The 23,855-nt window shown below is 45.6% G+C and overlaps 1 protein-coding gene across 2 annotated transcripts in view; it reads left to right on the forward strand.

The window, feature by feature from the left end:
- Nucleotides 1-22,230, forward strand: part of ISM1 (isthmin 1) — an 81,819-nt gene extending 59,589 nt beyond the window's left edge. For both annotated transcript variants that reach the window (XM_036827288.1, XM_036827289.1), the window contains exons 4-6: nt 7,606-7,749; nt 11,626-11,715; nt 17,487-22,230. In XM_036827288.1, the coding sequence (XP_036683183.1) occupies nt 7,606-7,749; nt 11,626-11,715; nt 17,487-18,004 (752 nt within the window). In that variant the 3' untranslated portion in view covers nt 18,005-22,230. The remainder of the gene's footprint in view (nt 1-7,605; nt 7,750-11,625; nt 11,716-17,486) is intronic.
- The last annotated feature ends 1,625 nt before the right edge of the window (nt 22,231-23,855 follow it).

A 23,855-nucleotide genomic window follows, 5' to 3' on the forward strand; every position in this document is an offset into this window, starting at 1 on the left:
TCATATGTTTGACTGTAAAAATTCATACTAAAAATCAATTTAGTAAAAGAGATGTACCCCACTGTCTCCTTTGACCAGGCAACTGTGTTATGTTTATCGTAGGCAGTGGAGTGGCCCTTGGAAACCCTCATGGACATGTATGTCACGAGTTGTCAAAGCGAGGCCTCCCCACCAATAAATTTCAGGACCCCAAATTGGGACTTATAGTTTCCCCTGCTTTTAGAGTAGGATAGCTGAGATAACAAGCAATTTCTAAGTTCAATGACTTAAAATAATGAAAGTTCTTTTCTCACTTAAGCTGGGATGGGAGACAGGGTCGGGGGAATTCTGCTCCACTCAGTCATTCAGGGACCCAGGCTCCTTCCATCTTGAAGCTCCACCAACTGTGAGGGCCAGCAAATTATCCACTGGATGCTCTGCATCTGGCTGGCAGACAGTAGAGAGATAGAGCCTAGAAAAGGCACACACGCTCTTAACCCCCTCAGCCTGGAGATGACACACATCACGTCTGCTCAAATTCTATCGGCAAGACCTCATCATATGGCCCCACGTAGATGCAAGGGAGGCTGGGAAATGTTTTCTGTGCGTCCTAGATGAAGAGGAAACAGATTCAGAAAGCATCTGGCCAGGCTTCATGAGGAATCAGGCAGTGTGCCTTGTGTTATAATAAGAGTATTTGGTATCTTACAAATGCATCCACCATCGTGATGTTCTTGTGGTTCAGCCTCAGCAGACTTAAGTGAACACTCTATGAGGATGACTTGTCTAGCACCATTTGCATTCTCACTCTTACCCCCATTTTTCAGCAAAAATACCAGTTGTATATTGGAGAGTCGTTTCTACCTGCTAATAGATGATCCTAGGCAACTTCCAAAAGAGTAAGACCATTTTTTTCCCAGCCGCATCATTTAGTTCTTCAACTGACATTGAACATATCTTATGCCCATCACTGTGCTAGGTGGTGGGAATCCGAAAATGATTAAGACACAGTCCTTCCCTAAAGAGCATCTCATCTATCTATGGACAAAAGGAGAAAAGTTAACTGATAGAGCAAAGGGTGCCACAGCAGAGATATACATCAAATGCTAGGGGAGCAGAAAGAGAGCTCCCAGACCCCACCCAATCAGGAGGCTCATAAAACCTTCTCCTTTCCCAGAAGAAGTCCAATTTATTTTCCAAGACAAAGGATTGGGAACAGTAGCCAACCTTTCTACAGCACTTGCCTTTCACAGTTCCTCTTCATAGCAGCTCTCACAGATTAGCTCATTTCATCAGCTCACTGAGGCAGAGACCCATTTTACAGATGGGGAAACTGAAGCCTGGAGAAGTTAAGCAACTTTGACCTCAAGGGTCAAGACCTAGGATCCATCTCAGACAGTCTGGGTCCAGAGTCTGTCCTCTTAACTACTATGTTATTCTGCCTCTCTGGAAAAATAAATAAATAGCACATCTTTTAGGACAGTAAAGTGTATCTAGAAAGGGACAGTTAGATTGGAAGATAGGAATGGGAGGAAAAGGCCAGGGTGGAACTGAACCTGGGTTCAGGACTAAAGCTGAACCTGTCTGCCCAGACCACATGGAACAAGGTCTCTCTGAGTGGGGCTCAGACCCTGGACCTCAGAATCCCTCCTTTGCCCATTAAAATTTAACACCCATCCTGAGCCCCAGCCCCTTCCCTATATACCAGTGGCTTTCCAGGTGTGGCTCCCAAGCCAGTTGATCAGCATCACCATGATAGAAATGCAAATTTTCAGACCCCACTCCAGGCCTACTGAATCAGACTCTCTGGAGTGGGTCTCAAAAATCTGTATGAACAAGCCCTCCAGCAGGCTCTGATCTGGAACAGTGGGGTCCAAAGCACCAGTGTTTCTTAGTACGGTTGCTCATACTCACCTAGGCAATTTTTTAAAAATCCCGATGGCTGGACTTCTCTCTAGATCAATTATCTTGGGATCTCTGGGGGTGGGACCCAATCATCAGAGTTTTTTTAAAGCTCTGTGGGTGACTCCAATGTGCATTCCAGGTCAAGGGTCACTGCTGTCCTTCTTCTGAATCAGAATGTGCAGGAGTGAGACCTGGGGTCTTTCTTGGCTTCTTTGTTTCTTTCTTTTTTCAACCAAGGTCAGCAGGTGATTCTCATGCTTACTAAAGTTTGAAGACCACCACTTAGAAACAACTTTTTCATCTAAAGCTTTCACAGAATATATTCTGCCAAATTTATGACCATTAAGAATATTCCCTCCATTTCAGTCTTGAGGGTAGAATTTGCTTCTGCTGAGGCAGTTACTGTGGCTACCAGACCCACCTTCACCCCAGCTTTCTAGATCTATAATACTGGGGAGTGAGTGCCCTGCATCTGGATCTTACAGCATCCCTGGGTCATGGGGAAACTCCCATCTTTGATGATTTTAGAGTCTCTCTTAGTAACGTCACCATCATTAGACTAGACATCAGGATTGCTACTTTATAAAGAAAATCTTGTCCCTTATGATACCTCTAAAGCAGTGCTTCTCAGACTTTTATGTGCACACAAATCACCTGGGGCTCTTGGTAAAGGCAGCTTCTGAAGCCGTAGATGCCGGAAAGGGCCGGGAGCCCTGGTGAAGCTGACACTGCTGGCCCTTGGACCACACTTTTAGAAGGGAGACCGTAGGTGTGTAGCTCACACGCTACAGTAACTCAGTAGCATTTGCAACATGGATGAATAATTACTGCTTCTCAGTCTGACTCACAGGGAACATGTGATTTCCAGAATTCTTTACAGCATCAGATGAGCTAAGTCCTCTTTTATTTCAATCAACGAGAAAGTATAGAGCAATTTCTAAGTATTTATCCCTGTGTCGGGTGCTGTGGAGGATACAAGGAGAGAATATACAGCCCAGGAAGGTGAGGTCCATGCAGTGGCAAAGCAGTGCACGTCACTGAACCTGAGGACTTGCTGCCTCGTCTGAGACCAGCTACAATTGCCACAGGAACTGGGATTAGTGGAAGATGTCGATCTCAAATATTTGAAGGCAGGATTTTTAATAAGAATGTAAATGTCTGTGGCTAAAGAGTATTTCAAAAAATCCTAGATGAATAAGTAGAACGTAACAGCATCTTTAGAATAAATTATAAAATACACAACAGAAGATAGTTAGACCTAGTTTGTGATTGAGTCAGCTCAACTTTGGACCGTATGTGTTTGAGATACTTAAGGTATCATCCAGGGCAAAGAAAGAGTCCAAATAAATATTTTTCTTTCACATAGTAGTATACCATTCCCCAGATTGCTCTGAATAACCTGCATAATGAAATCAGATGGACACGGCTTCGTGTAACTGGGCTGGGACTCAGTCCTTTGCAATTCTCTGACGGGTCATGGTCTTATTTTAATAGATCCCACAGTGATTTTTTGCAAGGGTTTTTCTTTGTAATGTTAAATTATGGCCACATAAGTGAGTATCTTAAGGAAGGGCTGCTGGGGCTGGAATCAAAGTTGCTGGAATATCAGGATATAGAACAGGATATGGCCAGAGTGGGCAGATCTCAGATCTACTCCCAGCTCTGCCAAGTTTGAGCTGGGTGACCTTAATCAAGTACCTTAACCTCTCTGAGCCTCAGTTTCCTTATCCATAAAAGGAGAGTGTTTCTACCTACCTTGCAGGATTGTTATAGGAGTTCAATCAATCAGGGTGTGTAGACACAGGAGCTGGTTAAGGCAGGCCCTCAATATACTGGCAGCCACTATCATCTAGGATTAGGGTGGAGGCTCTCCAGTGGCCGAGCCAAGACCCAAGTCACTTCAGTTGCCCAAACACTATAACTGGCCCACAGAACTCTAGTGCCCTGAAAGTATATAATGACCACTTTAAAATTTCAAACAACATCCCTGTAACCCGGCCCTCAGCCCACTGCCCTGTGGATTGTTCTCTGCCCTCACCAAGCTCTTTGATGTCACAGATAGGGGCTGTCCAAGCACCACGTAAATGTTCACAGGGACTGTTTTCTGCTGTCTTTGTTGTCATCTTTGTAATTACTGCTGCTCAAGTTCATCTTCTGCTCTGAGTGATGCCCTGGTAGGTGAGCCAATGAGAACAGGCTTATTTTATTATAGCAGAAAGGAATACTGCCCTCAAAGCTTTGTCCCCCAGTCAGAAATTCTCTTTCTCTCCTGCAAACACATTAAACAAATAGAAATCCCCACGAGGAGGGGCTTGGATGGAGTGTTCATCGGGGGCTGTATGCTACAGACGCTTCCGGAGAATGGGCTGACGTGCCCACTTTTCCCCAAGAGGTTGTTTCACTTCGTTGCTAGCCCAATAGAAATGATCAGCCACATGGCTGTATACATGTTCTGTGCCTAACTTTGGGGGACCAGTATTTTAAAATGTTTGGAAAATAAATGGCTTTGTGCGCATTTAAAATAAAGACATGGCCTTGGTGTGGTCTTTTTCATGTTTCTTGTGCCAGGGATTTGTTGCATTTCTTGGATCTGTGGGTCTACAGTTTCCATTATATTTGGGAAATTTGGGGCCATTATTTCTTCAAATATTTTTTCTATTACCCCCACTTCCACCCCTGCCCTCCCACTTTGGGGACTATAATTACATGTGTATTTGGATGCTTTAGGTTGTTCCACAATTCATCAGTGCTCTGTTCATTTTAATCCATCTTTTTCTCCCTGTTTCATTTTGGATAGTTTCTATTGTTATGTCTTAAAGTTTACCAATCTTTTTTTTTTTTGCCGTGTTGAATCTGCCATTAATCCTATCCATTAAAAAAAAAAAATAAACCTCAGGTTTAGTAGTTTTTAATCTCATTAAATGTGATTTGGATCTTTAAAAAGAAAAAAAAATTTTTTTAATAAATAAATAAAATAAAATAAAGACATGGAGACAGCCACTTAGTGAAGTAATAAATCCGTCATTGTTTCAGGGTCTGCTAGCCATCCAGAGAGCATAGCATAGGGAGGGTTGTTATAGTGTATTTGTGACAGTTAGCTTTTGCTGCTTTAGAAACCGCCCCTAAAACTTAGTGGCTTAAAAGAGCAAATGTCTTCTCTCTCAAGAGTCTGCAGATTGTCTGGACTGTTCTTCTGCCCAGGGCTGGCTTGGCTGGGGCCGCACGGTTTAGCATGGCTTCATTCACAGTGATGGGGTCCTAGCTGGACAGCGGGGGGTGGTGGGATATCTGGGCCTCTCTCCTTCTGGTCCCTCACCCTCCAGGACGCTAGTCCGGGCTCTTCATGTGGTGGTGGAAGACTTCTCTACAGTGAGAAGGCAAGCCCTAATGCACAAGCACTTTTCTAGCCTCTGTTTGCATTATATTTGCTATTTTCTCATTGGCCAGAGCAAGTCACATGGCCCAGACTAGGGTTGGTGTGAAAAGGTAGTAACCAACGGGGTGGATACAGGGAGAAGAATTATGGAAGTCATTTTTCACATCATCAGACACAGTATTAGCATTCAGTAATTCAGATCCAAGAAACCAAAACAAGAAATTACCTCCGGCAGAGATTCCAAAATGGTATGTTTAATGCTAAAATCTCAAAGTTCAGGGATGATATTTCCCAAAATTATTGCAACAGGGAGGAAAGGTCGCCAGAAATTTCTAGATAGTTGAGGCCCCATTGCTTCTACTGAGCCAAGCAGGACACCTCTTGGCATCATTAGATCATGTCTTAGGCCGGTACCCACCCCACAGGTGACATGGACTCTACCTGTGTGATTTAATCAGCTTTTTCCGACTGACCCACTGCCCCCTTCTTATGAGTCTAAAAACAGTACCATCTTTACTGGTGACTTTTTGGTCTGGTGGTTGTTCCCTTTAACAAAATCTGGTACAGGTGATTCACACAGGAGGCCCTGAGTGTGTTCACGTGAGCGTATAACCCGCTACACATGGATACACCGGCTGACAGGAGTGCTATCCTGTAGTTGTTCCAGGCACATCCCTCGTGTTCTCGGAGAATTTACCAAGAGGTCTGGGAGGGAGTAGCTACGGCCCTCTCCTCAGCGGTCTGTCCAGTTCCACTGCGTTGATGCCCAGGAGGAGATGGGAGAGGCGGAGGCAGCTGATGGGGGGAAGAAGGCCCACCTCCCTCACAAGAGGCAGTAGTTTCAAACATCTGCTTGGCTCTGTGGTTGGAAAACCATGTCTTAGAAGGAAATCAAAGTTTGGAAAAATCCCTTTGGGGAAGTGGGGAGAAACAGATGGGGCCCCTGGGAGCAGGTGAGGTGTGAGCAGACTCTTGGCTCTGTGTTAGGGAAGAGGACCAGGAATCCCCCCACCAACTCTGCATGATGGGCTGAGACTCGGTGGCCCTGGGTTTGCCTGAGCGGCATTCAGAGTGATCACCGTGTGAACAACGGCCTGGGAGCCTGGCACGGGGCCCGCGGTTCAGGTAGAAACATGTGTGGACTGCATTCTTGCCAAGCCTTCATAATAATGATCACCGAGACCTGTTCTGAGCAGAGCGGACCCCTTCCCTGCAAGGCACATGTCTGGGGCTCTGTGCTTGGCCCTGGCAGAGGCCCCAAGTCTGGAGGAAGATTTGGATAAAGCAGGAAAAAGTAGTTCAGAGGGGAGATGCTGCAGAAAGGGTCAAGCTATAGAGATCAAGGATTTAGCACTAGGGCCCAAGCTTTCCTTCCTCTTACCCTTATGACCTTGAATGGGTCACCCAAGCACTCCAGGACTTGGTTTCCTTACTTTTAAAAAGAGGAAGTTAGTCTAGATAACATACCAACCTGTCTCACGGTTCTCACACTCCCAGGCCCCCCTAGTCTGGTCCACTTCTCCTTTTTCCATACCACTCATCAATTTCTGATATATTGTATAATTTACACATTTTTTTTGTGTTTATTGATTATTGTCTGAATCTTCTCACAAAAATATTAGTACCACAGGGCAGAGATCTTTGAAAGCTTTACTTAATGATATATCTCACATACACTGATTTGTGCCTGGCACATAATAGGGGCTCAGTATTTGTTGAATGGATGTTGAGTGATGACCTCAAGGACCGTTTCTAGCTTTACCATTATGTATCAGTTATCTACTGCTGCATAACAAACCATTCCAAAACTTGGTGACTAAAACATCAGCAGTGTATTATTTCTCATGATTCTGTGGCCCAGGAGTTCAGATGGGGCCCCACTGGGCATCTCTTCTACTGCCAATGGCATCAGCTGAGTTCAGCTGTCCACTGAGAAGTGCCTGGAAGGTCCAAGAAGGCTTCATTCCCATGTGTAGTGTTTTGGGGGCCCTTCATGTGACTCCTCTCTTTGTGTATGAAGGAACTGATGGTGGTCATTTTGGAAAATCCCTACCATATTATTCCATGGCTCCACACTCTGTGAATGTACACATTCTCAACAAGCACTTACTGGGCACCTTCTAGGGGGCAGGCCCTGGCCATGTGCCCAAAACCTCAGAGTCCCTGCCATTACTAAGCTAATCCCTAAAATGAACCCTGGAGCCATAGGCTTTCGACTCCAGCTGGCATCTGGCCCCCTCTAACAGTGGGAACGTCAGAAATGGACAGTTGGCTGGCAGTTCAGTGGGGGAGATTTGGGGACTCTTTGGCCAAGGCTGGTGACCACCTCCCTGGTTCTGTTCCAGATTCCACAGACGGTGAGGGAGACTGGAGTCTCTGGTCTGTTTGCAGCGTCACCTGTGGGAACGGCAACCAGAAACGGACCAGGTCTTGTGGCTACGCGTGCACTGCAACCGAATCTAGGACGTGTGACCGTCCAAACTGCCCAGGTGGGTTTACGCAGGGGTGTGGCTCCACATTCAAGGGCAGCTTTTTTTTTTAATTTTATTTTTTTATCTTTTTATACAATTTTTAAAGGTTACACTCCATTTACAGTTATTACAAAATATTAGCTATATTCCACATGTTGTATACAATACATCCCTGTAGCTTAGCTTATACCCAACAGTTTGTACCTACCACCCCCCCCACCCCTATATTGTCCCTCCTCCCCCCACACTGGTAACCACTAATTTGTTCTCTATATCTGTGAGTCTGGGGAAGCTTTTAGTTTATATTTAAAAACTTATAGAAATTGACTTCTTACAGGGCAACCATTTTCCTAAGAATTCTGACCAGACTGGGACAAGAGATGAGTAATGAGCTTAGTGGATGAAAAGATGGATTTTCTGAGCCTTATACACAATTGCAGTAACTGTGACTTAGAAGACAATGCCACCATGTACTTAATTTAAAGGAGGGACTCTGGTTAATTTGAGCCTTTGTTGTGGGATGGGTTGTACCTTAAAGAGACACATGAAGACAGGCGTTCATGGTCTAATAAGAACGCCAGGACCAGAGGCTTAATGGCCGTCTACAGAAAAACCATGTGTTAGCCTGAGAGTTGCTGAAGGCTCTAGAGGGAGCAAATTGGGGCAACTTGGCAGTTAAGTATCACTTTAAACTGCATTGTCAGTGTTTTAAAAACTTAACTAATTACAAACTTGGTAAGAGGCCATATTGGGGTGAAAAATAATAGTGTCTATAGCAGTAGTTATCAAACCACGGCCCATGTCAGTATGGCCCACACATTTTTAAAGGGTTATGAAGAAGGAGGAAGAGGAAGAAGAGAGAGAGGAGGAGGAAGAATATGCAACCAAGACCGTATGTGAAATGAACTTATTTACAAAACAAAAATAGACTCGGAGACACAGAAAGCAAACTTACAGTTACCAACAGGGAGGGATAAATTAGGAATTTGGCATTAACAGATACAAACTACTATATATAAAATAGATAAACAACAAGGACCTACTGTATAGCACAGGGAATTATATTCAATATCTTGTAATAACCTATAATGGAAAATTATATATATACATACATATACATGTATATATATCTGAATCACTTTGCTATACATCTGAAACTAACACAACATTGTGAATCAACTATACTTCAGTAAAAAAAGACCATATGTGAACCACAAAGCCTAAAATAGTTACTTTCTGACCCTTTACATAAAAGTTTACCAACTCCTGGTCTATAGTTTTCCATCTACCATGTGTTCCCCATGGTCAGGTAGAAAACCAGCCTAAAATACTATCTCAGGCTCTCCCAAGAAATCACACACTCCAGATGGCTTCCTCCGAAAGAAATTTCAGAGGCAGAACATTTGATCCCCACACACCAGACTTCCTTTTTCTACCCCTAGAAACTCTGTTCTAAATCTCTCAGGCTGAGATTTAGAACAAAAAATTGGAAGAGCAAAGGGATTTCTGCAGAGAGAGAAGATCAGATTGGCGACGTGTGTGATAGCAAAGGGGTGTATGCAGAAAACAGGGCTGATGGTATGAGACGAGGCAGTTCTAGCCCCCGTCAGCCATGCAGGTGGATTTCCAAAAGTGGAACAACCATCAAGATGCTTGTCCTGATCTTTCCGGTGTTCATCATAATGAAGCTGAGTTAGAAGTCTGGTGGGATGGGATTTGGATGGGTAGAAATAAACCAATAAATAATAATAATATGAGAAGGGAGAAGAGGAGGAAGGCAGGAAGAAATGAAGAAGAGAAGGAGGCGAAGAAGAAGAAGATGATGATGAAGATAAGATGAAACAAAAGAAAATGAAGATAAAGATGAAGATGAAGATTGGGAAGATGAAGAAGGGAAAAAGATGATACCGAGGTTCATGAAGAGTAGGACTTTTTGAGTATTTAAGTATCAAGCAAATTTCTAAGGTCTTTGCATGTGTTACTTCATCTAATCCTCACAATAACCTCATGAACTAGCTATTGATGATGGTACTCATTTGGCAGCTGTGGAAACTGGGGCACACAGGCTAACTTGCCTAGAGTCACACAGGCAGCAAGTGGTCCAGCTGGGATTTGAATCCAGGCAGTCTGATTCCAGAATTCATGTTCTTAACCATTAGACTCTTACACCTCTGTCAAGCGGAAGGGTATCGGGCTCAGCCACAGGTGAATACAGACAGCATTTAATGTCAGGGCTTGGGCAGGCTTGCTTATTGCTTTCTCTCCCAGAGCTGGCACCCAGACCTAAAGCAGTAGACCTAGATATCTTGATAGCAGGTATCTTCCCTGCCGCCATTTTGAATGTTTCCTTCTCGTTTTCTCTCACCACTGAGAGCAGAGTGGCCAGCAGCCCTGTTCATACATTTTCTTCTCATCTGAACTTGCCCTCCTTCCATCCTTTCTGCCTTTCTGTTCTTGACTCTTCCAGCTTTTCAGGGCTCCCTTGAACATGAAGGATCTCCTTTTGCAGGATCTCTTTCCTTTTTTGGTGTCTTGATTCTCAGCTCTACTGGAAAAACTCATGGGACAGGCCATCTCCCTGGCCTTGCAGTGATTACACTGTAAAAGTTTGTCCCTTAGGCTGACCATACAAATAAGTGCTAGGGGCCTCACATAAAACCAGAGAGAGCCCCTTAAAGGAAATCAACTCATGCTTAGCAAGACAGTCAAGGTTCTCCAACAAATAATCCACGTTCCACGCTCCTTCCTCTCCTGACTGCCCCCATTTACAGGGGATTCCTGTTTGCAAAGGAAGCCTGGGTGGGGGTGGTCATTTGAGGAGGGGAGAGAGCCAGGAAGTTTGAGGCAAGCTAGGTTCAGTCGCTCAGAGCAAGTAATAACAAGCCCAGGTTATTCTTTTTTTTAAATGTTGAATTTGGGGGTTTTAAAAACATTTATTTCATTCAAGTATAGTTGATTTACAATGTTGTGTTAACTTCTGCTGTACAGCAAAGTGACTCAGTTATACATATATATATATACATTCTTTTTCATATTCTTTTCCATTATGGTTTATAACAGGATATTGAATACAGTTCCCTGTGCTACACAGTAAGACCTTGTTGTTTATCCATTCTATATATAATAGTTTGCATCTGCTAATCCCAAACTCCCAATTCATCGCTCCCCCAGCTTATTCTTTTTGAAACATCATCAGTAATGCTAAAAGTCCCAGCATATGAGAGATCGGGTCTTTGGCTATGGACTGCTGCATCCTCAAAATGAACTAGACAAATATTCAAGGGAAAAATGTCAGCCAACACTTACCACTTGGTACTCTATGTGCTTTCTTTACATATTACTCATTTAATTCATTCAGCACTATGAGCTGGGTCATTGGTCCTCCCCATTTACAGATGTGAAAACTGAGTCACACAGATGTTCCAGGGCTTGCCCAAGGTCACACAGCTAGTAATGATTTGGACCCAGTGAGTCAGTCCTTAAGACTGGTGTTGACCATGAGACAAGTTGTTAACCACTACGCTCTACAGCCTCTAGTTTAGTTTGCCATCCTGACACCTCTAGATACACAGCCATCCTGACGTGTGTCCCGCACTGCCCAAAATCCCATTCCTAGGCCCAAGGAATGAGTTCCTTAGGCACATTCAGGCACATTTGGATCTGATTTCACGCTGCAAATGGTATCTAGGGTTTTAATATATTTTATGCTCTCTACCTGCTTTTTACTGTTTCCTCTGTTGGCAAGTTTCTGCCCACGAGTAGTAATGAATACAAAAAAGGCTTTATTCAAGTGTATTTGTTTTTTTTATTTGCCAGTGGGGTGGGGGTGGGTAGGGGGTGGAGGGCTGACTTTTTCCATATAACTAGGGAAAATGAGCTCCTGTCTGTGTTTAGGAATCGAAGACACCTTCAGGACAGCTGCCACCGAAGTGAGTCTGCTTGCGGGAAGTGAAGAGTTTAATGCCACCAAACTGTTCGAAGTTGGTAAGGAAAGTTTGTTTTTTTTTTCTTTTCCATCCAAATATTGATCTAGCGTTTTGGAGATTCCTTCTGCCTTTGCCGTGCCATCCTTGGATCCATTTAAATGTTTCGTTTTCCTCTTACGGGGTCCAATTTTCTCAGCATACTTCTTGCTCGCTGAATATACACCAAGCAAGAGAGAGCAGCTGCCCCATTCCTCCTGCACCAGACAGAGCCCAGCAGCCCTGCTGTATCTGCCCCGCCAGCCACGCAGTATCCATAGCATGCAGGCGGGACGCCCTGCCCCTAGCTCGGGATCCGTCCACACTCGGGCCTCGAGCCTCAGGGCATCTCTTCTCCCAACTCTCACCGAGTGTCCCCAGTAAAATCAAGATATGGTGATGTCAGTTTTCCAGCAGAAGGACGGGGGCGGGGGGGAGGAAGGAAGAGAACGGGAACTTTCTCGACATTATGCCTCCCCCATCTCACTCCCCGCCACGTGAATCTTTCATAACACTTTGGTACACCCTGCTACTCATCTGCTCGAAAATGCTAGAGCAAGTACAATGAACGTGGACCAAACAAAACTGAAAGTGTCTACTCAGCAAGGGGAAAGCTTGCTGAATAAAAATAGCTCCACGTGCTTCTGGATGTAATTCTATATTACAGAATGGTAAGACTCCTTCTGCCCCATTTCTTTTTGCGACCCCCCAAAACCCTTTCCTCACCTCTTCACTCTGCCCTCCTCAGCCACACTGGAGGCAGTCTGGAAATTCTGTTGCCCGGGGTTTCCATCACAGTCCTTCACGTGCAACCAAAACGCCGTTAGCAGAAGCCTTCTGCACACACAATGCATTTGACCCCCAAAAAAAAAAAAAAAATTAAAGACTACTTGCGGGAATTTTGCATAAAATGATAAAACAACAAGATGGGCTTTTGGGGAAGAGAGCGTCTCAGGCCTCCCCATATCTCACCCCACAGGCAGGCAGCTATTTGCCCTTTCACAGGGGATGGGACCAGCTGCGCCCAATGGGCAGCTGAGGACACACAGGGATGAGGGGGGATGGCGGGTCAGGCAGGTTCTGGGCAGGGGCAGACAAGGCTCACACGCAGATCAGGTAATAGAGGAGCATTTGATGAGGGCCTTTTGGCAAAGGTGTGAGCAGGTGGATGGAAACCAAGAAGGGCTTGTACAGAACCCTGGGGCTGGCGAGCGTGGGGAGCCCTTACCACCCACTGGCCTGAAGCGACCAGGGGAAGGAGTGGTTTCCAGAACCACTGTGTAGAGAGGGCTGCCTGACAGCACTTCCGGCTCCCAGAAGGAGGTAGCCAACCTGTAACAGTGAGGGAGGAGCCTCGGGAACAATACCCTGACTTCGCTCCTCCCTCCCTCTGGTCCCTGACCCGGTCCTCCCATTGGCTCACCCCAATTAGAAACCAGGGCTCAGGGAGCCCACAGATCTGGTGCATACAAGGCAGCCTTCCATGGCAAGGAAAAATGTGGACTAAGGATGTAGAAGACAAATGGAAGATGCCCAGCAGAGATGAGAAAAGCTTGACTAGCACAAGGTCAAGTTTCTTAACCTACTTCTGCCTCAGTTTTCTGATCTGTAAAATGGTCTAAGGTAATGGTGCCTACCTCCTAGACCTATTGTAGAGTGAAATGAGTTAATACTTGTAAAGCATTGAGAACATTCACACTGAATACTCCATGTAAATTTGATAAAAAATAAGTCAAAGGACCTATGTCCTGTACATGAATTACGATGACCTTCTACTCTGGAGGAAAAATACAAAGCTATTTTCTGGGGCCTCGCTGAATTTTGTTTCTGAAAATCCTGCCCTCTGAGGGAGACCCCCACTGGCTTTGCAGACACACACTTCCCAGGATGGACCCTCCAATCTCTGTGCAACTGCTCAGTCAGGGGCTCTCAGGGGTGGAATCATAGCATTCAGCCCATCCCCGCAGGCAGCATCCTCAGCCCTGTTCTGTGTACTCCCTGCTTTCCCTCTGGTTTAATCCTCATTGCACTTTTTGAGATCGGTGCAATTTTTGTACCCAGTTTAGAGATGAGAAAACTGAAGCACAGCAAAGTAGAATACCTTGCTCAGGGTCACAGAGCCACTAAATACTTGAGTTGGGATTCGATCCCAGGCAGTCTGACACAAGAGCCCAGGTGTTTCATCTTAGGCCAGGCCTTTCCGAGCTCCTGGGAGGTGCCCCAGCTCTCTCTTTCTCATATCCCTCAAGAGAAACCTGAGCACCCCTGCAAGCTGCCCCCCAAGCCCGACCGTTTGATTTTCACTCATGACACCACCAGCCTCCCAGGCACCTGGGTCAGAGCTGGAGAGTCACTTCTGATACCTTCCTCCCTTCCCCCCAAGCCCACCAAGGCCTGGCAGCCCTACCTCCCCGACTACTCTTGATCCCACCCACTGTTCCCTCCCAGAGTATCTCACCTGGGCTCTTACAACTGGCATCAGCACTGAATCTTTCTTCCTACAGCATAGCTCAGTGAAGAGCTCACCGTCACTCAGAAACCTTCAGTGGTTCCCTAGTGCCCTCTGAAACGAGCCTAAACCACACTGAAGACCCCATGACCTGACACTAGCAAACTTCCTTCCGTATAGCCTCTGCTCCAGGGAAACTGAACATGCACCCTACCCCCAGGCTTCTTCTGCTTAACTGTGGTTTGCACACTTAATACCAACCTGGATGGCCCTCCCCTCGCCCGGCCCCATCTCTGCTCTTGTATGTAGTCTGAGTCAGTTCCAGCCTTCTGAGATGGGACTGGACATTCTAGAGAGTCACTGGGGAAGCGCCCGGGAAGGATAGAGGGGAAGAAGCAGGAGTAGGCAGGGAAGGCTTTCAGACCAAGATGCAGGCCTGACCCCCGCAAAGGGAGGGAGGGAAGGAAGGAGAACTGGGAAGCAAGGGCCTCAGAGCAGCTTGAGAAAGTCTCGGCCATGCCAACGGGGACCCCCAGCAAAGGCTGCCTGACAAAGGGGTCCCCCATTGGGCAGCAACCGCGCTAGGCTCAGTCATCGACCGAGAGCTGCCCCGGGGGAGCACAACGTGGATGTGAAATCCACGGCAGATCCACAGCGGCTACAGCTGGAGGCCACCAGGCAGCAAAGTGCCCCCAGCAGGCTTCCTTGCCGGAGCTCTGAGCAGGACACTTGTGGCCACCATGCAGCCCTGAAGAGCCCCAGGGCCAGCCCGGTGTCACACACTCCTTGAAGCACCCCCTGACTAGCACTGATAGAAATGACACTTTTTAGCACCGGTGGGACTTTTGCTTTGGCCCCCTTAACGGCACCCCAAATTCCACCATGGTGGGCGGCCTTAGATATGGCTCATCTTACCCGAGCTGGCAGCTTCCTAGCCACACGCAATGGGAAACCTGCCACTGCCCACACCACGTCCCTACACCCCAGCAGCCCCTGTGGTTCTTTGCCTGACAGTGTGCTCTGGCCCCCAGAGCCACCAGCCCATGAATCCACGGTTCATGCCAGAAGTCCAGGAGAAGCCCCCTATCAGTGTTGATGGGAACTGGTGGATAATACCCAGATCCCCGCCAAATAAAATAAACATCTCTCTTCAAAGACTGTATTCAAGGATTATTGCAAAAAGGGAAAGTGCCTATTTACAATCGAGAAAACACTGTGTCTTAGGCCTGCAAGCATCTCAAGGGTTAGGCAAAAGGGTTTTCTTTTAGCAGAGGAGTAATGAGGCTAGAAGAAAACCATGTGAGGCAGTGGGATGGAAGGCTGGGTGAGATCAGATAGGGCATCAGCGAATGTTCTGCCCTGAGACCAGCCTATTTTTGGTAGGGACGCCCTAAGGACAGGCCTATATGCTGGCCCAGGCAGAGGGTAGGTCAAAGGTCAGGGGCTTGAGAAATATAATATGATATTGCTTATATGCGGAATCTAAAAAGAAATGATACAAAATGAACGTAGTTACAAAACAGAAACGGACTCACAGACTTATAGAATGAACTTATGGTTACAGGGGGCGAAAGGGGTGGAGGAAAGGGCTAGTTAGGGAGCTGGGGTTGACATGTACACACTGCTATATTTAAAAAAAAGGGCAACCAGCAAGGGACCTCTGTAGAGCACAGGGACTCTGTTCAATGTTATGTGGCAGCCTGGATGGGAGGGGAGTCTGGGGGAGAATGGATACATGTATATGTATGGCTGAGTCACTTTGCTGTGCACCTGAAACTATCACAACGTTGTTAATTGGCTATACTCCAATACAAAATAAAAAGTTAAAAAAAAAAGTTCAGGGGCTTGAAAGAAGGGGAGAATATTAACTAAAGTTTAGTTGGGATGCGTTTTGTTCTGATTGGGAATGAGCAGTTTAGCTATCATTTATTGAGACCAAGAAAGGGAATCTGGAGGGTCTGTGTCTGGTTTTTGTCATAGGTAAACAAGGCGGCAGCTGTGAGTCTTATCAAGTCCTGCGGGGAAGAGGGTTCTTACAGTAAGTGGTTTTCCAGAATGCGCAAGGTTGGGGGAAAGGCTTAACCTTGGCTGTTTCCCAGAATCACGGGGCTTGGGTAAAGTTCCACCCTGTCACTGGATGGGTTTCCCAGGTCCAAGGGGAGATGCTGCAGTTTCTACACAGTGGTTACTTGTTGTTGGTTCACATCCCATATTGCCACCCTCCCTTCCCTGTCCCACCTCCCTGCTCCCTGCTGGTGTTTCCCAGAATCACTTCCCAAGAACCATTTTCACTGGCAATCTTTGTCTCAGGGTCTGGGAAAAACACAAACTCTGAGACATTCACTAAACAGGATGGTCCTGAACTCTCATGACTAAGGGACCAAGAGCGAACACCCATGAGTGACGGGATCAGGTAGGGACTGTGGTGAACTGGGGACCTCCTGTCTTGACCAGAAGTGGGTCACTGGTTACCCATTCACAAGGCAATGCAGGACTGACGTCACCTATCTTTGGGTTTTTCAAATGAACCAGGAAATCTACATTAATAAGTGGAATCACATAATTCTTTAAATGTTGGCAATTAATTCAATATTTTTTAAATACTGTAAGGCCAAACACTACAACACCTCTTGGGGCAGGTTCTGGCTCGAGGTCTACAGGTCAGTGTCCCCTGGCCTAAATATTAAATTCCCTAAAGCAGGGAACCACCAGCCTCTTCCTCTTTGAGACCTCTTATCATAGGGATTTGCATGTAACAGTTTCCTGCCTAAGGTTAAGAGGTTAGGCCACTAGCCTAGTTTAAACCAGTCAGTGAGTGGCAGAAATAAAACTTAGTCCTACAAATATCCCTTTGAAGCATTTTCTGCCACTCATCACTTATTTAGAGAGGAGATTCAAAATGGCCCTCTGAATTATTGTTCGTTTTGTTATGGGTGAAAATGGGGTTACGGTTATCTAGGAAAACATGGAAAATATGGTTTAATTGTCCTCCTTTTTTTGTAGACGCCTACTAAAACTTAGGGGTAATAATATCATATCTTTCCACAAAAAATTTTAATGAGGGAAATACAGTGATGATTAAGTCTAGGTGATGGCATCTGGGTAGTCATTGTATACGTATATCCTTTCCACTTTCTATGTAATGTGAAAAGTTTTCATAATATAAATTAAGTGAGTTGGTGGGGGCCGAGAACAAAGTTCCCAGTTCAAGGGCCATGATCGGTTCACACCATGGCCTGGGGGGTTCCAGGGGCTGCCAGTCAGGGAAGGGAGAGGTTGACTTTAAAGTCGTCAGGCAGCCTGTTTTGCATGCGATCAGAGGGTTTCTTCTCTGGCCCTTTCAGACACGGACAGCTGTGAGCGCTGGATGAGCTGCAAGAGCGAGTTCCTAAAGAAGTACATGCACAAGGTGATCACGACCTGCCCAGCTTGCCCCTGCTCCTACCCCACCGAGGTGGCCTACAGCACGGCCGACATCTTCGACCGCATCAAGCGCAAGGACTTCCGCTGGAAGGATGCCAGCGGGCCCAAGGAGAAGCTGGAGATCTACAAGCCCACGGCCCGGTACTGCATTCGCTCCATGCTGTCCCTGGAGAGCACCACACTGGCCGCCCAGCACTGTTGCTATGGCGACAACATGCAGCTCATCACCAGGGGCAAAGGGGCGGGGACACCCAATCTCATCAGCACTGAGTTCTCAGCGGAGCTCCACTACAAAGTGGACATCCTGCCCTGGATTATCTGCAAGGGCGACTGGAGCAGGTATAATGAGGCCCGGCCTCCCAACAACGGACAGAAGTGCACAGAGAGCCCCTCGGACGAAGATTATATCAAGCAGTTTCAAGAGGCCAGAGAGTATTAAAGAGACACCACCTCTGTTGTTCATGACACAAACACACTGCACTGATCCGCCACCTGGCACAGAGTCCCTCTTACCCGCATACATGTATATGTACATATACCATGTGAGTATTTGTCATAAGTTACACTAGGGGTGTGCGCCAGGCCCTTGTGACTGCCATCTGAAGCCACCGTTGCCTCTTCAATGCCAACGGCTTCCTTGGAACTCTTCCTAGGGGGGATGTCCTCAGGAGGATGGGGAGAAAGAAGCTGGAAGAAGAATCTGGAGGTCATAGCAGGTGGGATTCAACTCACACCCCGGATCCAGCGTTTCCGAGAGAAGCAAAGGGGCAAAGAGAACAAAGTTGTAAACGTGATAAGCAGTTTTTATATATAACTTATTTAATATGAATGTGACTTATACGTCGCCTTTTCTCTGGAGTTGTCATCGTGAAACTATTTAATCACTTCCGTGAGAGTTCAGAAAGGGGCTTAGGGAGATGGAAGAGAAAGGGAATTTTGTAGTAATGACTTCTTTAAAAATAAAGAATTCAACAGAAAGATATCAAAACAAGGAAACACCCACCTGAAACCAAGTGTTAGTTAGCCAGTGAGGTACCTTGATGAAGTCTCAGCTTCCAAAATGCCCTTGCCTCAGCCTGGGTAGGGAGTAGGGGGCAAATGGGTATTTTAGGAGAAAATCTGAGGCCTGGTTTTAAATGGACTTTAAAACAAAGGCCAATATTAACACAATGCTATGATTCTACTAAAAGACCCCAGAATAGAATTTCTGCTCATGCCTTAATAGGTTCAGAAGGCTACAGGAAGGTCAGACATAAAAACAAGGAGTAGCACTTTTCCAAAGAAAAAATGCAAAACAAATGGGGAGAAATCATGAACTTCATTTCATCTATTTTATTTTAATACCAGCTTAACAATTTTTTTCTCCACAATATAGTCTCAGTAAATAAATATAAAAACAAGGAGAGGAACTCAAGTCTAGGAAAACCTAATTTTTTTATGTTTTAAGAAAGAAAAAAAATACATTATTTTTGTAAAGTATTTATTGAGTCACTGAGTCTTGTGCATCAAGCAATTGTAATATGGCCTGGTTCTGTAGGGTGGAACTTAGGACAAATAAAAAGTTGGTTCTTATGCAATCTTTACTTGCAAAACTCCAGGAAAAGAGATTACATAATAAAATCATAATAAAATGTGTTACCTACAGTAAATGTGTTACCTGCAAATATTTATGATACGAATTCCATAAATAGCCCTGGTAAAGCAGGGCTTCAAGGCAGGGGAGAGGAAGGTTCAAACCAGGTAGAATAAAAGGCTCATTGATTGATGTGATGGTGGGTGGTATAAGTCATAGCATCTTTGGCACCAAGAATATCAACCCTGCCCCCAGGAGGCTAGAGCTCATTGATACACATGCAACTTTTTGCCCACCCAGAGCTAAGAAAGAGCTAAGAAATCCAAGCCAGAGCAAAGGCTTAAGACAGCCCAGGTGAGTGGGACTGCTTCCAGACAAAATTCTGCAATTTCAGTAATAAGTAGAACTCCTCATTGTGCAAATTATTCCATTTCCAGATGAGGAAACCAAAGCTCAGAAAAAAATAGATCACATTGGATCTATCCTTCATTTCCTAGTCCAGTGCTCTATCTACTCTATCAGCCTACCCTTAGGTTCTCATAATAAAATCTTGTTTTTTATTTATCCACTAGTTTTTACAGTGGATCTGGCTTTAGCTCTATATAGTCTGCTCAGTTCTCTTGTATTCCATAAGAGGATTTGAATCCTGTATCTGAGCCCTTGCTCAGGTTGGCTGAGTAGCAGAGCCTAACTTTCTAGAAGATAGCCTGCTCCATGGATAAGAATTTTATGGAAAAATTTTATGGAAAAAAAGATTTTATGGAAAATCTCTTATCAGTCATTTACACTTTAGAATGAGTTATCCATGTATTGCCCACTCTCAGGATATTTATATTTAAGACCTATTTCTAACTATGGAATGAGAATCCTTATTCACACCTGAAGGAAGTTTAGGCAACTGAACTGGTAGGGAGAAAATCAGTAGGTCCGTGTATCAGGGAAGCAGATTTGGTTCCTAATAATAGGAAAACCATTTTTGCCAAGAGAGTTGGTTGCAATGGAATGCATTGCCTTTGGGATGGTGAGTACCCTGTCAGGACAGGTATTCAAGCAGAGCTGGAGATGAATCACATGAGAAGCTCATTTTAGTGAGCAGGAGAGACAAAAATGTACAGCAATAACCCCCTCTGATAAGTGTTCTATAAAGGGTAAGTGGAAAGTACTCTGGGAAAATAGAGGCAGGAATCAGGGAAGTACCTGCTAGACCTAATGGAGGAGTGGTATTTCATAGAGCAGAGAAGAGGGAGGGGCAAGTAGATGCATTGGAGTAAGAAAAACAGTATGGGCAAAAGGCAAGGAACTACGCAAGAGGCTTGGTGTTTTCCAAAAAACTGGGATGTTTACAGTGATGAGCCAGAGGGACAAGAATGGCAAGTTACGGAGTTCTGTCTAAGGTGTTTTTGTTAAGGATTTAGCATGGAAATTAAAGCTGTTTTCCTAATACAGTGAGAATTGACTGATATGAGCCATGTTTTCCAATATGGCTATTTGCCTCTTTATATAAGACCTTCCTGACATAACTGAGCAGTTGGAAGGTGGGGTGAATTGGGAGCTGGAGAGGCTCCTGGGCTCTTGGCCTACTGAGAACACCGCTAGTTTCCCTTCCATCATCCAGATGGTGCCACCCCTCCGGAAATTTGCTGAACTATAACCTGCCTCTATGCAGATGTATCTCATTTACTATAGGGCCCCAAGCCAGCCCCAGGGTAACCCTGGGTAATTCCTTCATGGAAAGGGGATCATGTGAGCAAGGGCCAACTTTGCCCACCGCAGAGTAGGCTGTCTGCCCCCTCACCTGCAGCACCTGTTTATAGGACCCCTCAGCAGCTGCTCTACAGACGCCTCTCATCGAATGCTTTGCTCCTTTGCTGCTCTGTGGAAAGAGATCCCTTTTTCTAGTGACCCACTGGGCCTCTCAGGTGCCACGTCTGAGCAAGCCAATAGTGGCAGACAGAGAAGCCAAGGCCCTCTAGTGGCCACACATGGGAAGGATGAGAGCAGGGCCCCAGAAGAGCTGGGCATCCTCCTCACCCCATTCAATTATTATCCACAATGATTGGTCTCCAAGCCTGTCCATCTTTGAAGCTCAGTGGCCAGGGGGTAGATTTCCCCACCCTAAGACCAGGGAGCAAGGATCAAAGAATAGGTATGATACCAGCCACCCTTCCTGAGCACACACGTTGTGCCTCTGTGCTAATCACTTTACCGTGGGAGGCAAGCAAGTTACATCCATTTTACAGATAAGGCAAAAGAAGCCCAACAAGGTCTTCTAACCTGCCCAAGTCATAAGGCTCTGTACATGGCAAAGCTGGTTGAAGACCGTGTTCTTAACCTTACCCTCTACTCAACTCTCTTCCTAACTCTTCCCAACACACAGGATCAGGATTTTGCCTCCGACTCACTCTGCCTTTGCTCCAATTGTTCACATCCACCAAATGTCCCTGCACCACCCTTTACGTGTCTCGCATTGGTGACAGTGGATCTGGCTTTAGCTCTATATAGTCTGCTCAGTTCTCTCGTATTCCATAAGAGGATTTGAATCCTGTATCTGGGCCCTTGCTCAGGTTGGCTGAGTAGCAGAGCCTAACTTTCTAGAAGATAGCCTGCTCCATGGTTAAGAATGAGACTGGTCTGTTTTCCCTGCTGCACTCAAGCCCCATGTGAACTGTCACCTGTTGGGTCGACCTGAAGGGCAGGTGCCATGTCTCATGCTTTCTACACCCCCAGCCCCTAGCTCTGTACCTGGCAGATGTCATCAGGCAAGGTACAGAGGGCGGAAGAATTTGAGGGTTGAGTCAGACTGCCTAGATTCCAATCGTGGCTCCCTCAGTTGCCTGCTGGGTACCACTGGATAAGTTAATCAGCCTGCGTATATTCCAGTTTCCCCATACAGTAGTTCAGAGAATAAAATAAGAGATATGAAGTTCCTAGCATAGGGCCTGTCATGTATCATGTGCGTCGGTGTTGAGTCATTGGAGAAATATTTATTGAGCGTATACTTGTTGCCAGGCATTGTTCTAGATGCCAGAGACACAGCAGTGTACAAATCCAAGTTTTCCTGGTGGAGGGGAGACGGCTGATAAATAAATAAGTACATAATCTGAAATAATGGTAAGTGATATCAAGAAAAATAAATTATTTGATCACACGTGTATGTTGCATTATTTAAAGTAATGCTAGATGCTGTAATAGATAAGCCTCAAAATCACAATGGCTTAACACAAAAACCTCTAAAAGTATGTTTCTGGTCAAGTGGCTCTCCTCTAAGTGATGACCCAAGGACCCAAACTTTCCATCTTCAAGGCTTGACTTTCTAGGGTGCCCTGCGGGTCATCTCTATTCCAGGAGGCTTAAGGAGTAAAGAGCAGGGAGAATATGGGCAATGACTTATATAGGTGGCCCAGGGAAGTACAGCTGTTTCATGCCACACTCTTCTACAAGGGAGACTGGGAAATGGAGTCCAGTTGGGGGCCCAGGAAGCAGAGATCGGCTGTGTGAGCACCGGATCAGTCTCTGCCACATAGGTAGACCACCAACTAATTAATTACACAAGGCAAGAGAGAAAGCTAGTGAAAAGGGTTCTGGATGGGCCCAAAGTTAGTGATCAAAGGGAGCGATCCTTCTCATCTCATTTAGACCAGCTCAACTTTCAACTGGCAGCTCCTGCAAGTCCTTACCTGATGGTTTTCTCTAACCAGGGGCCACACAGCTCGCACAGATGGGGCTGAAGTGCCAGGGAGCAAACAGTGCCTCCCAGGAGGCTTAACAGGATCTTGGTGAATGAATACCCCATCTCTCTCATCCCTTGAGTGGGGCAATTCTGAAGCGTGTTTTATACCGTTCCCGAGTTCCCAGTGAGACTGAGGTCCTGCCTCCCTCGGTGGGGACCTGCTTGCTAACACGCCAATTACTGGCCTCCTTCCCTTCCCTGTCTTTCCTCCCCACTCCCCTACTGTCGCTCACTGGAATTGTCTCCCAAATAAGCTACTTGCCCAGATCCTTCTCTCTGGATCTGCTTCTGAGTGGTCCCAAACCAAGACATCACTTCGTGCTTTAATATTCAAATATAAGTTCGTTATTCAAATATAAGTGTATAATAATATTATTGCCATCGAGCTCATGTGAGACGAGGTTTTGTGTTGCTGACAGCTCTTCCAAAAAAGAAAATTCACTCTCAGCCTGGCCAGAGATAGAAACTCTATTAGATTTCAATTCCATTTAGTTTTTACAAAATGAAGATAAACTCCCAGTTTTTATGATTAGGTACAACAGGCAGAAAAGGATTCCACCAAATACCTCTAAACATTTCTGAACGTCTTTTCTTAATTTTTGACTTCATCTCCTTGCTGACTAAAGACCAGTTCTGCTCTAAGGACCACACTTTGAGTCTCACTGTTCTAATTACCTGAGCGACAGTGATCAACAGCCCATGAGCATTGAGTTGATTCTGGCCTGATGGACAAAGAGTCATGAAAAAGCTTCCCAGGAAGGGACGGGGGGTGGGGGGTGGCCTGGGTTCTTTCTTTGTCATCCATTTACAATTTCCAATGGAAAAATGTGTGGGTTGTCACCATTATGCCTGCACGGTTTCAGACAAATTAAAGGCTTGCCTCAGTAATTACTGGGTGGGTATATACAGAAACATACATCCATGTCTACAGACCCTGAATACAGTAGTGTAAATGAAGGCAGAAAGCTTACAGCCAGTTGATTTTCT

Source organism: Balaenoptera musculus, chromosome 15 (genome assembly GCF_009873245.2).
Source record: "Balaenoptera musculus isolate JJ_BM4_2016_0621 chromosome 15, mBalMus1.pri.v3, whole genome shotgun sequence".
Taxonomy (NCBI): Eukaryota; Metazoa; Chordata; class Mammalia; order Artiodactyla; family Balaenopteridae; genus Balaenoptera; species Balaenoptera musculus.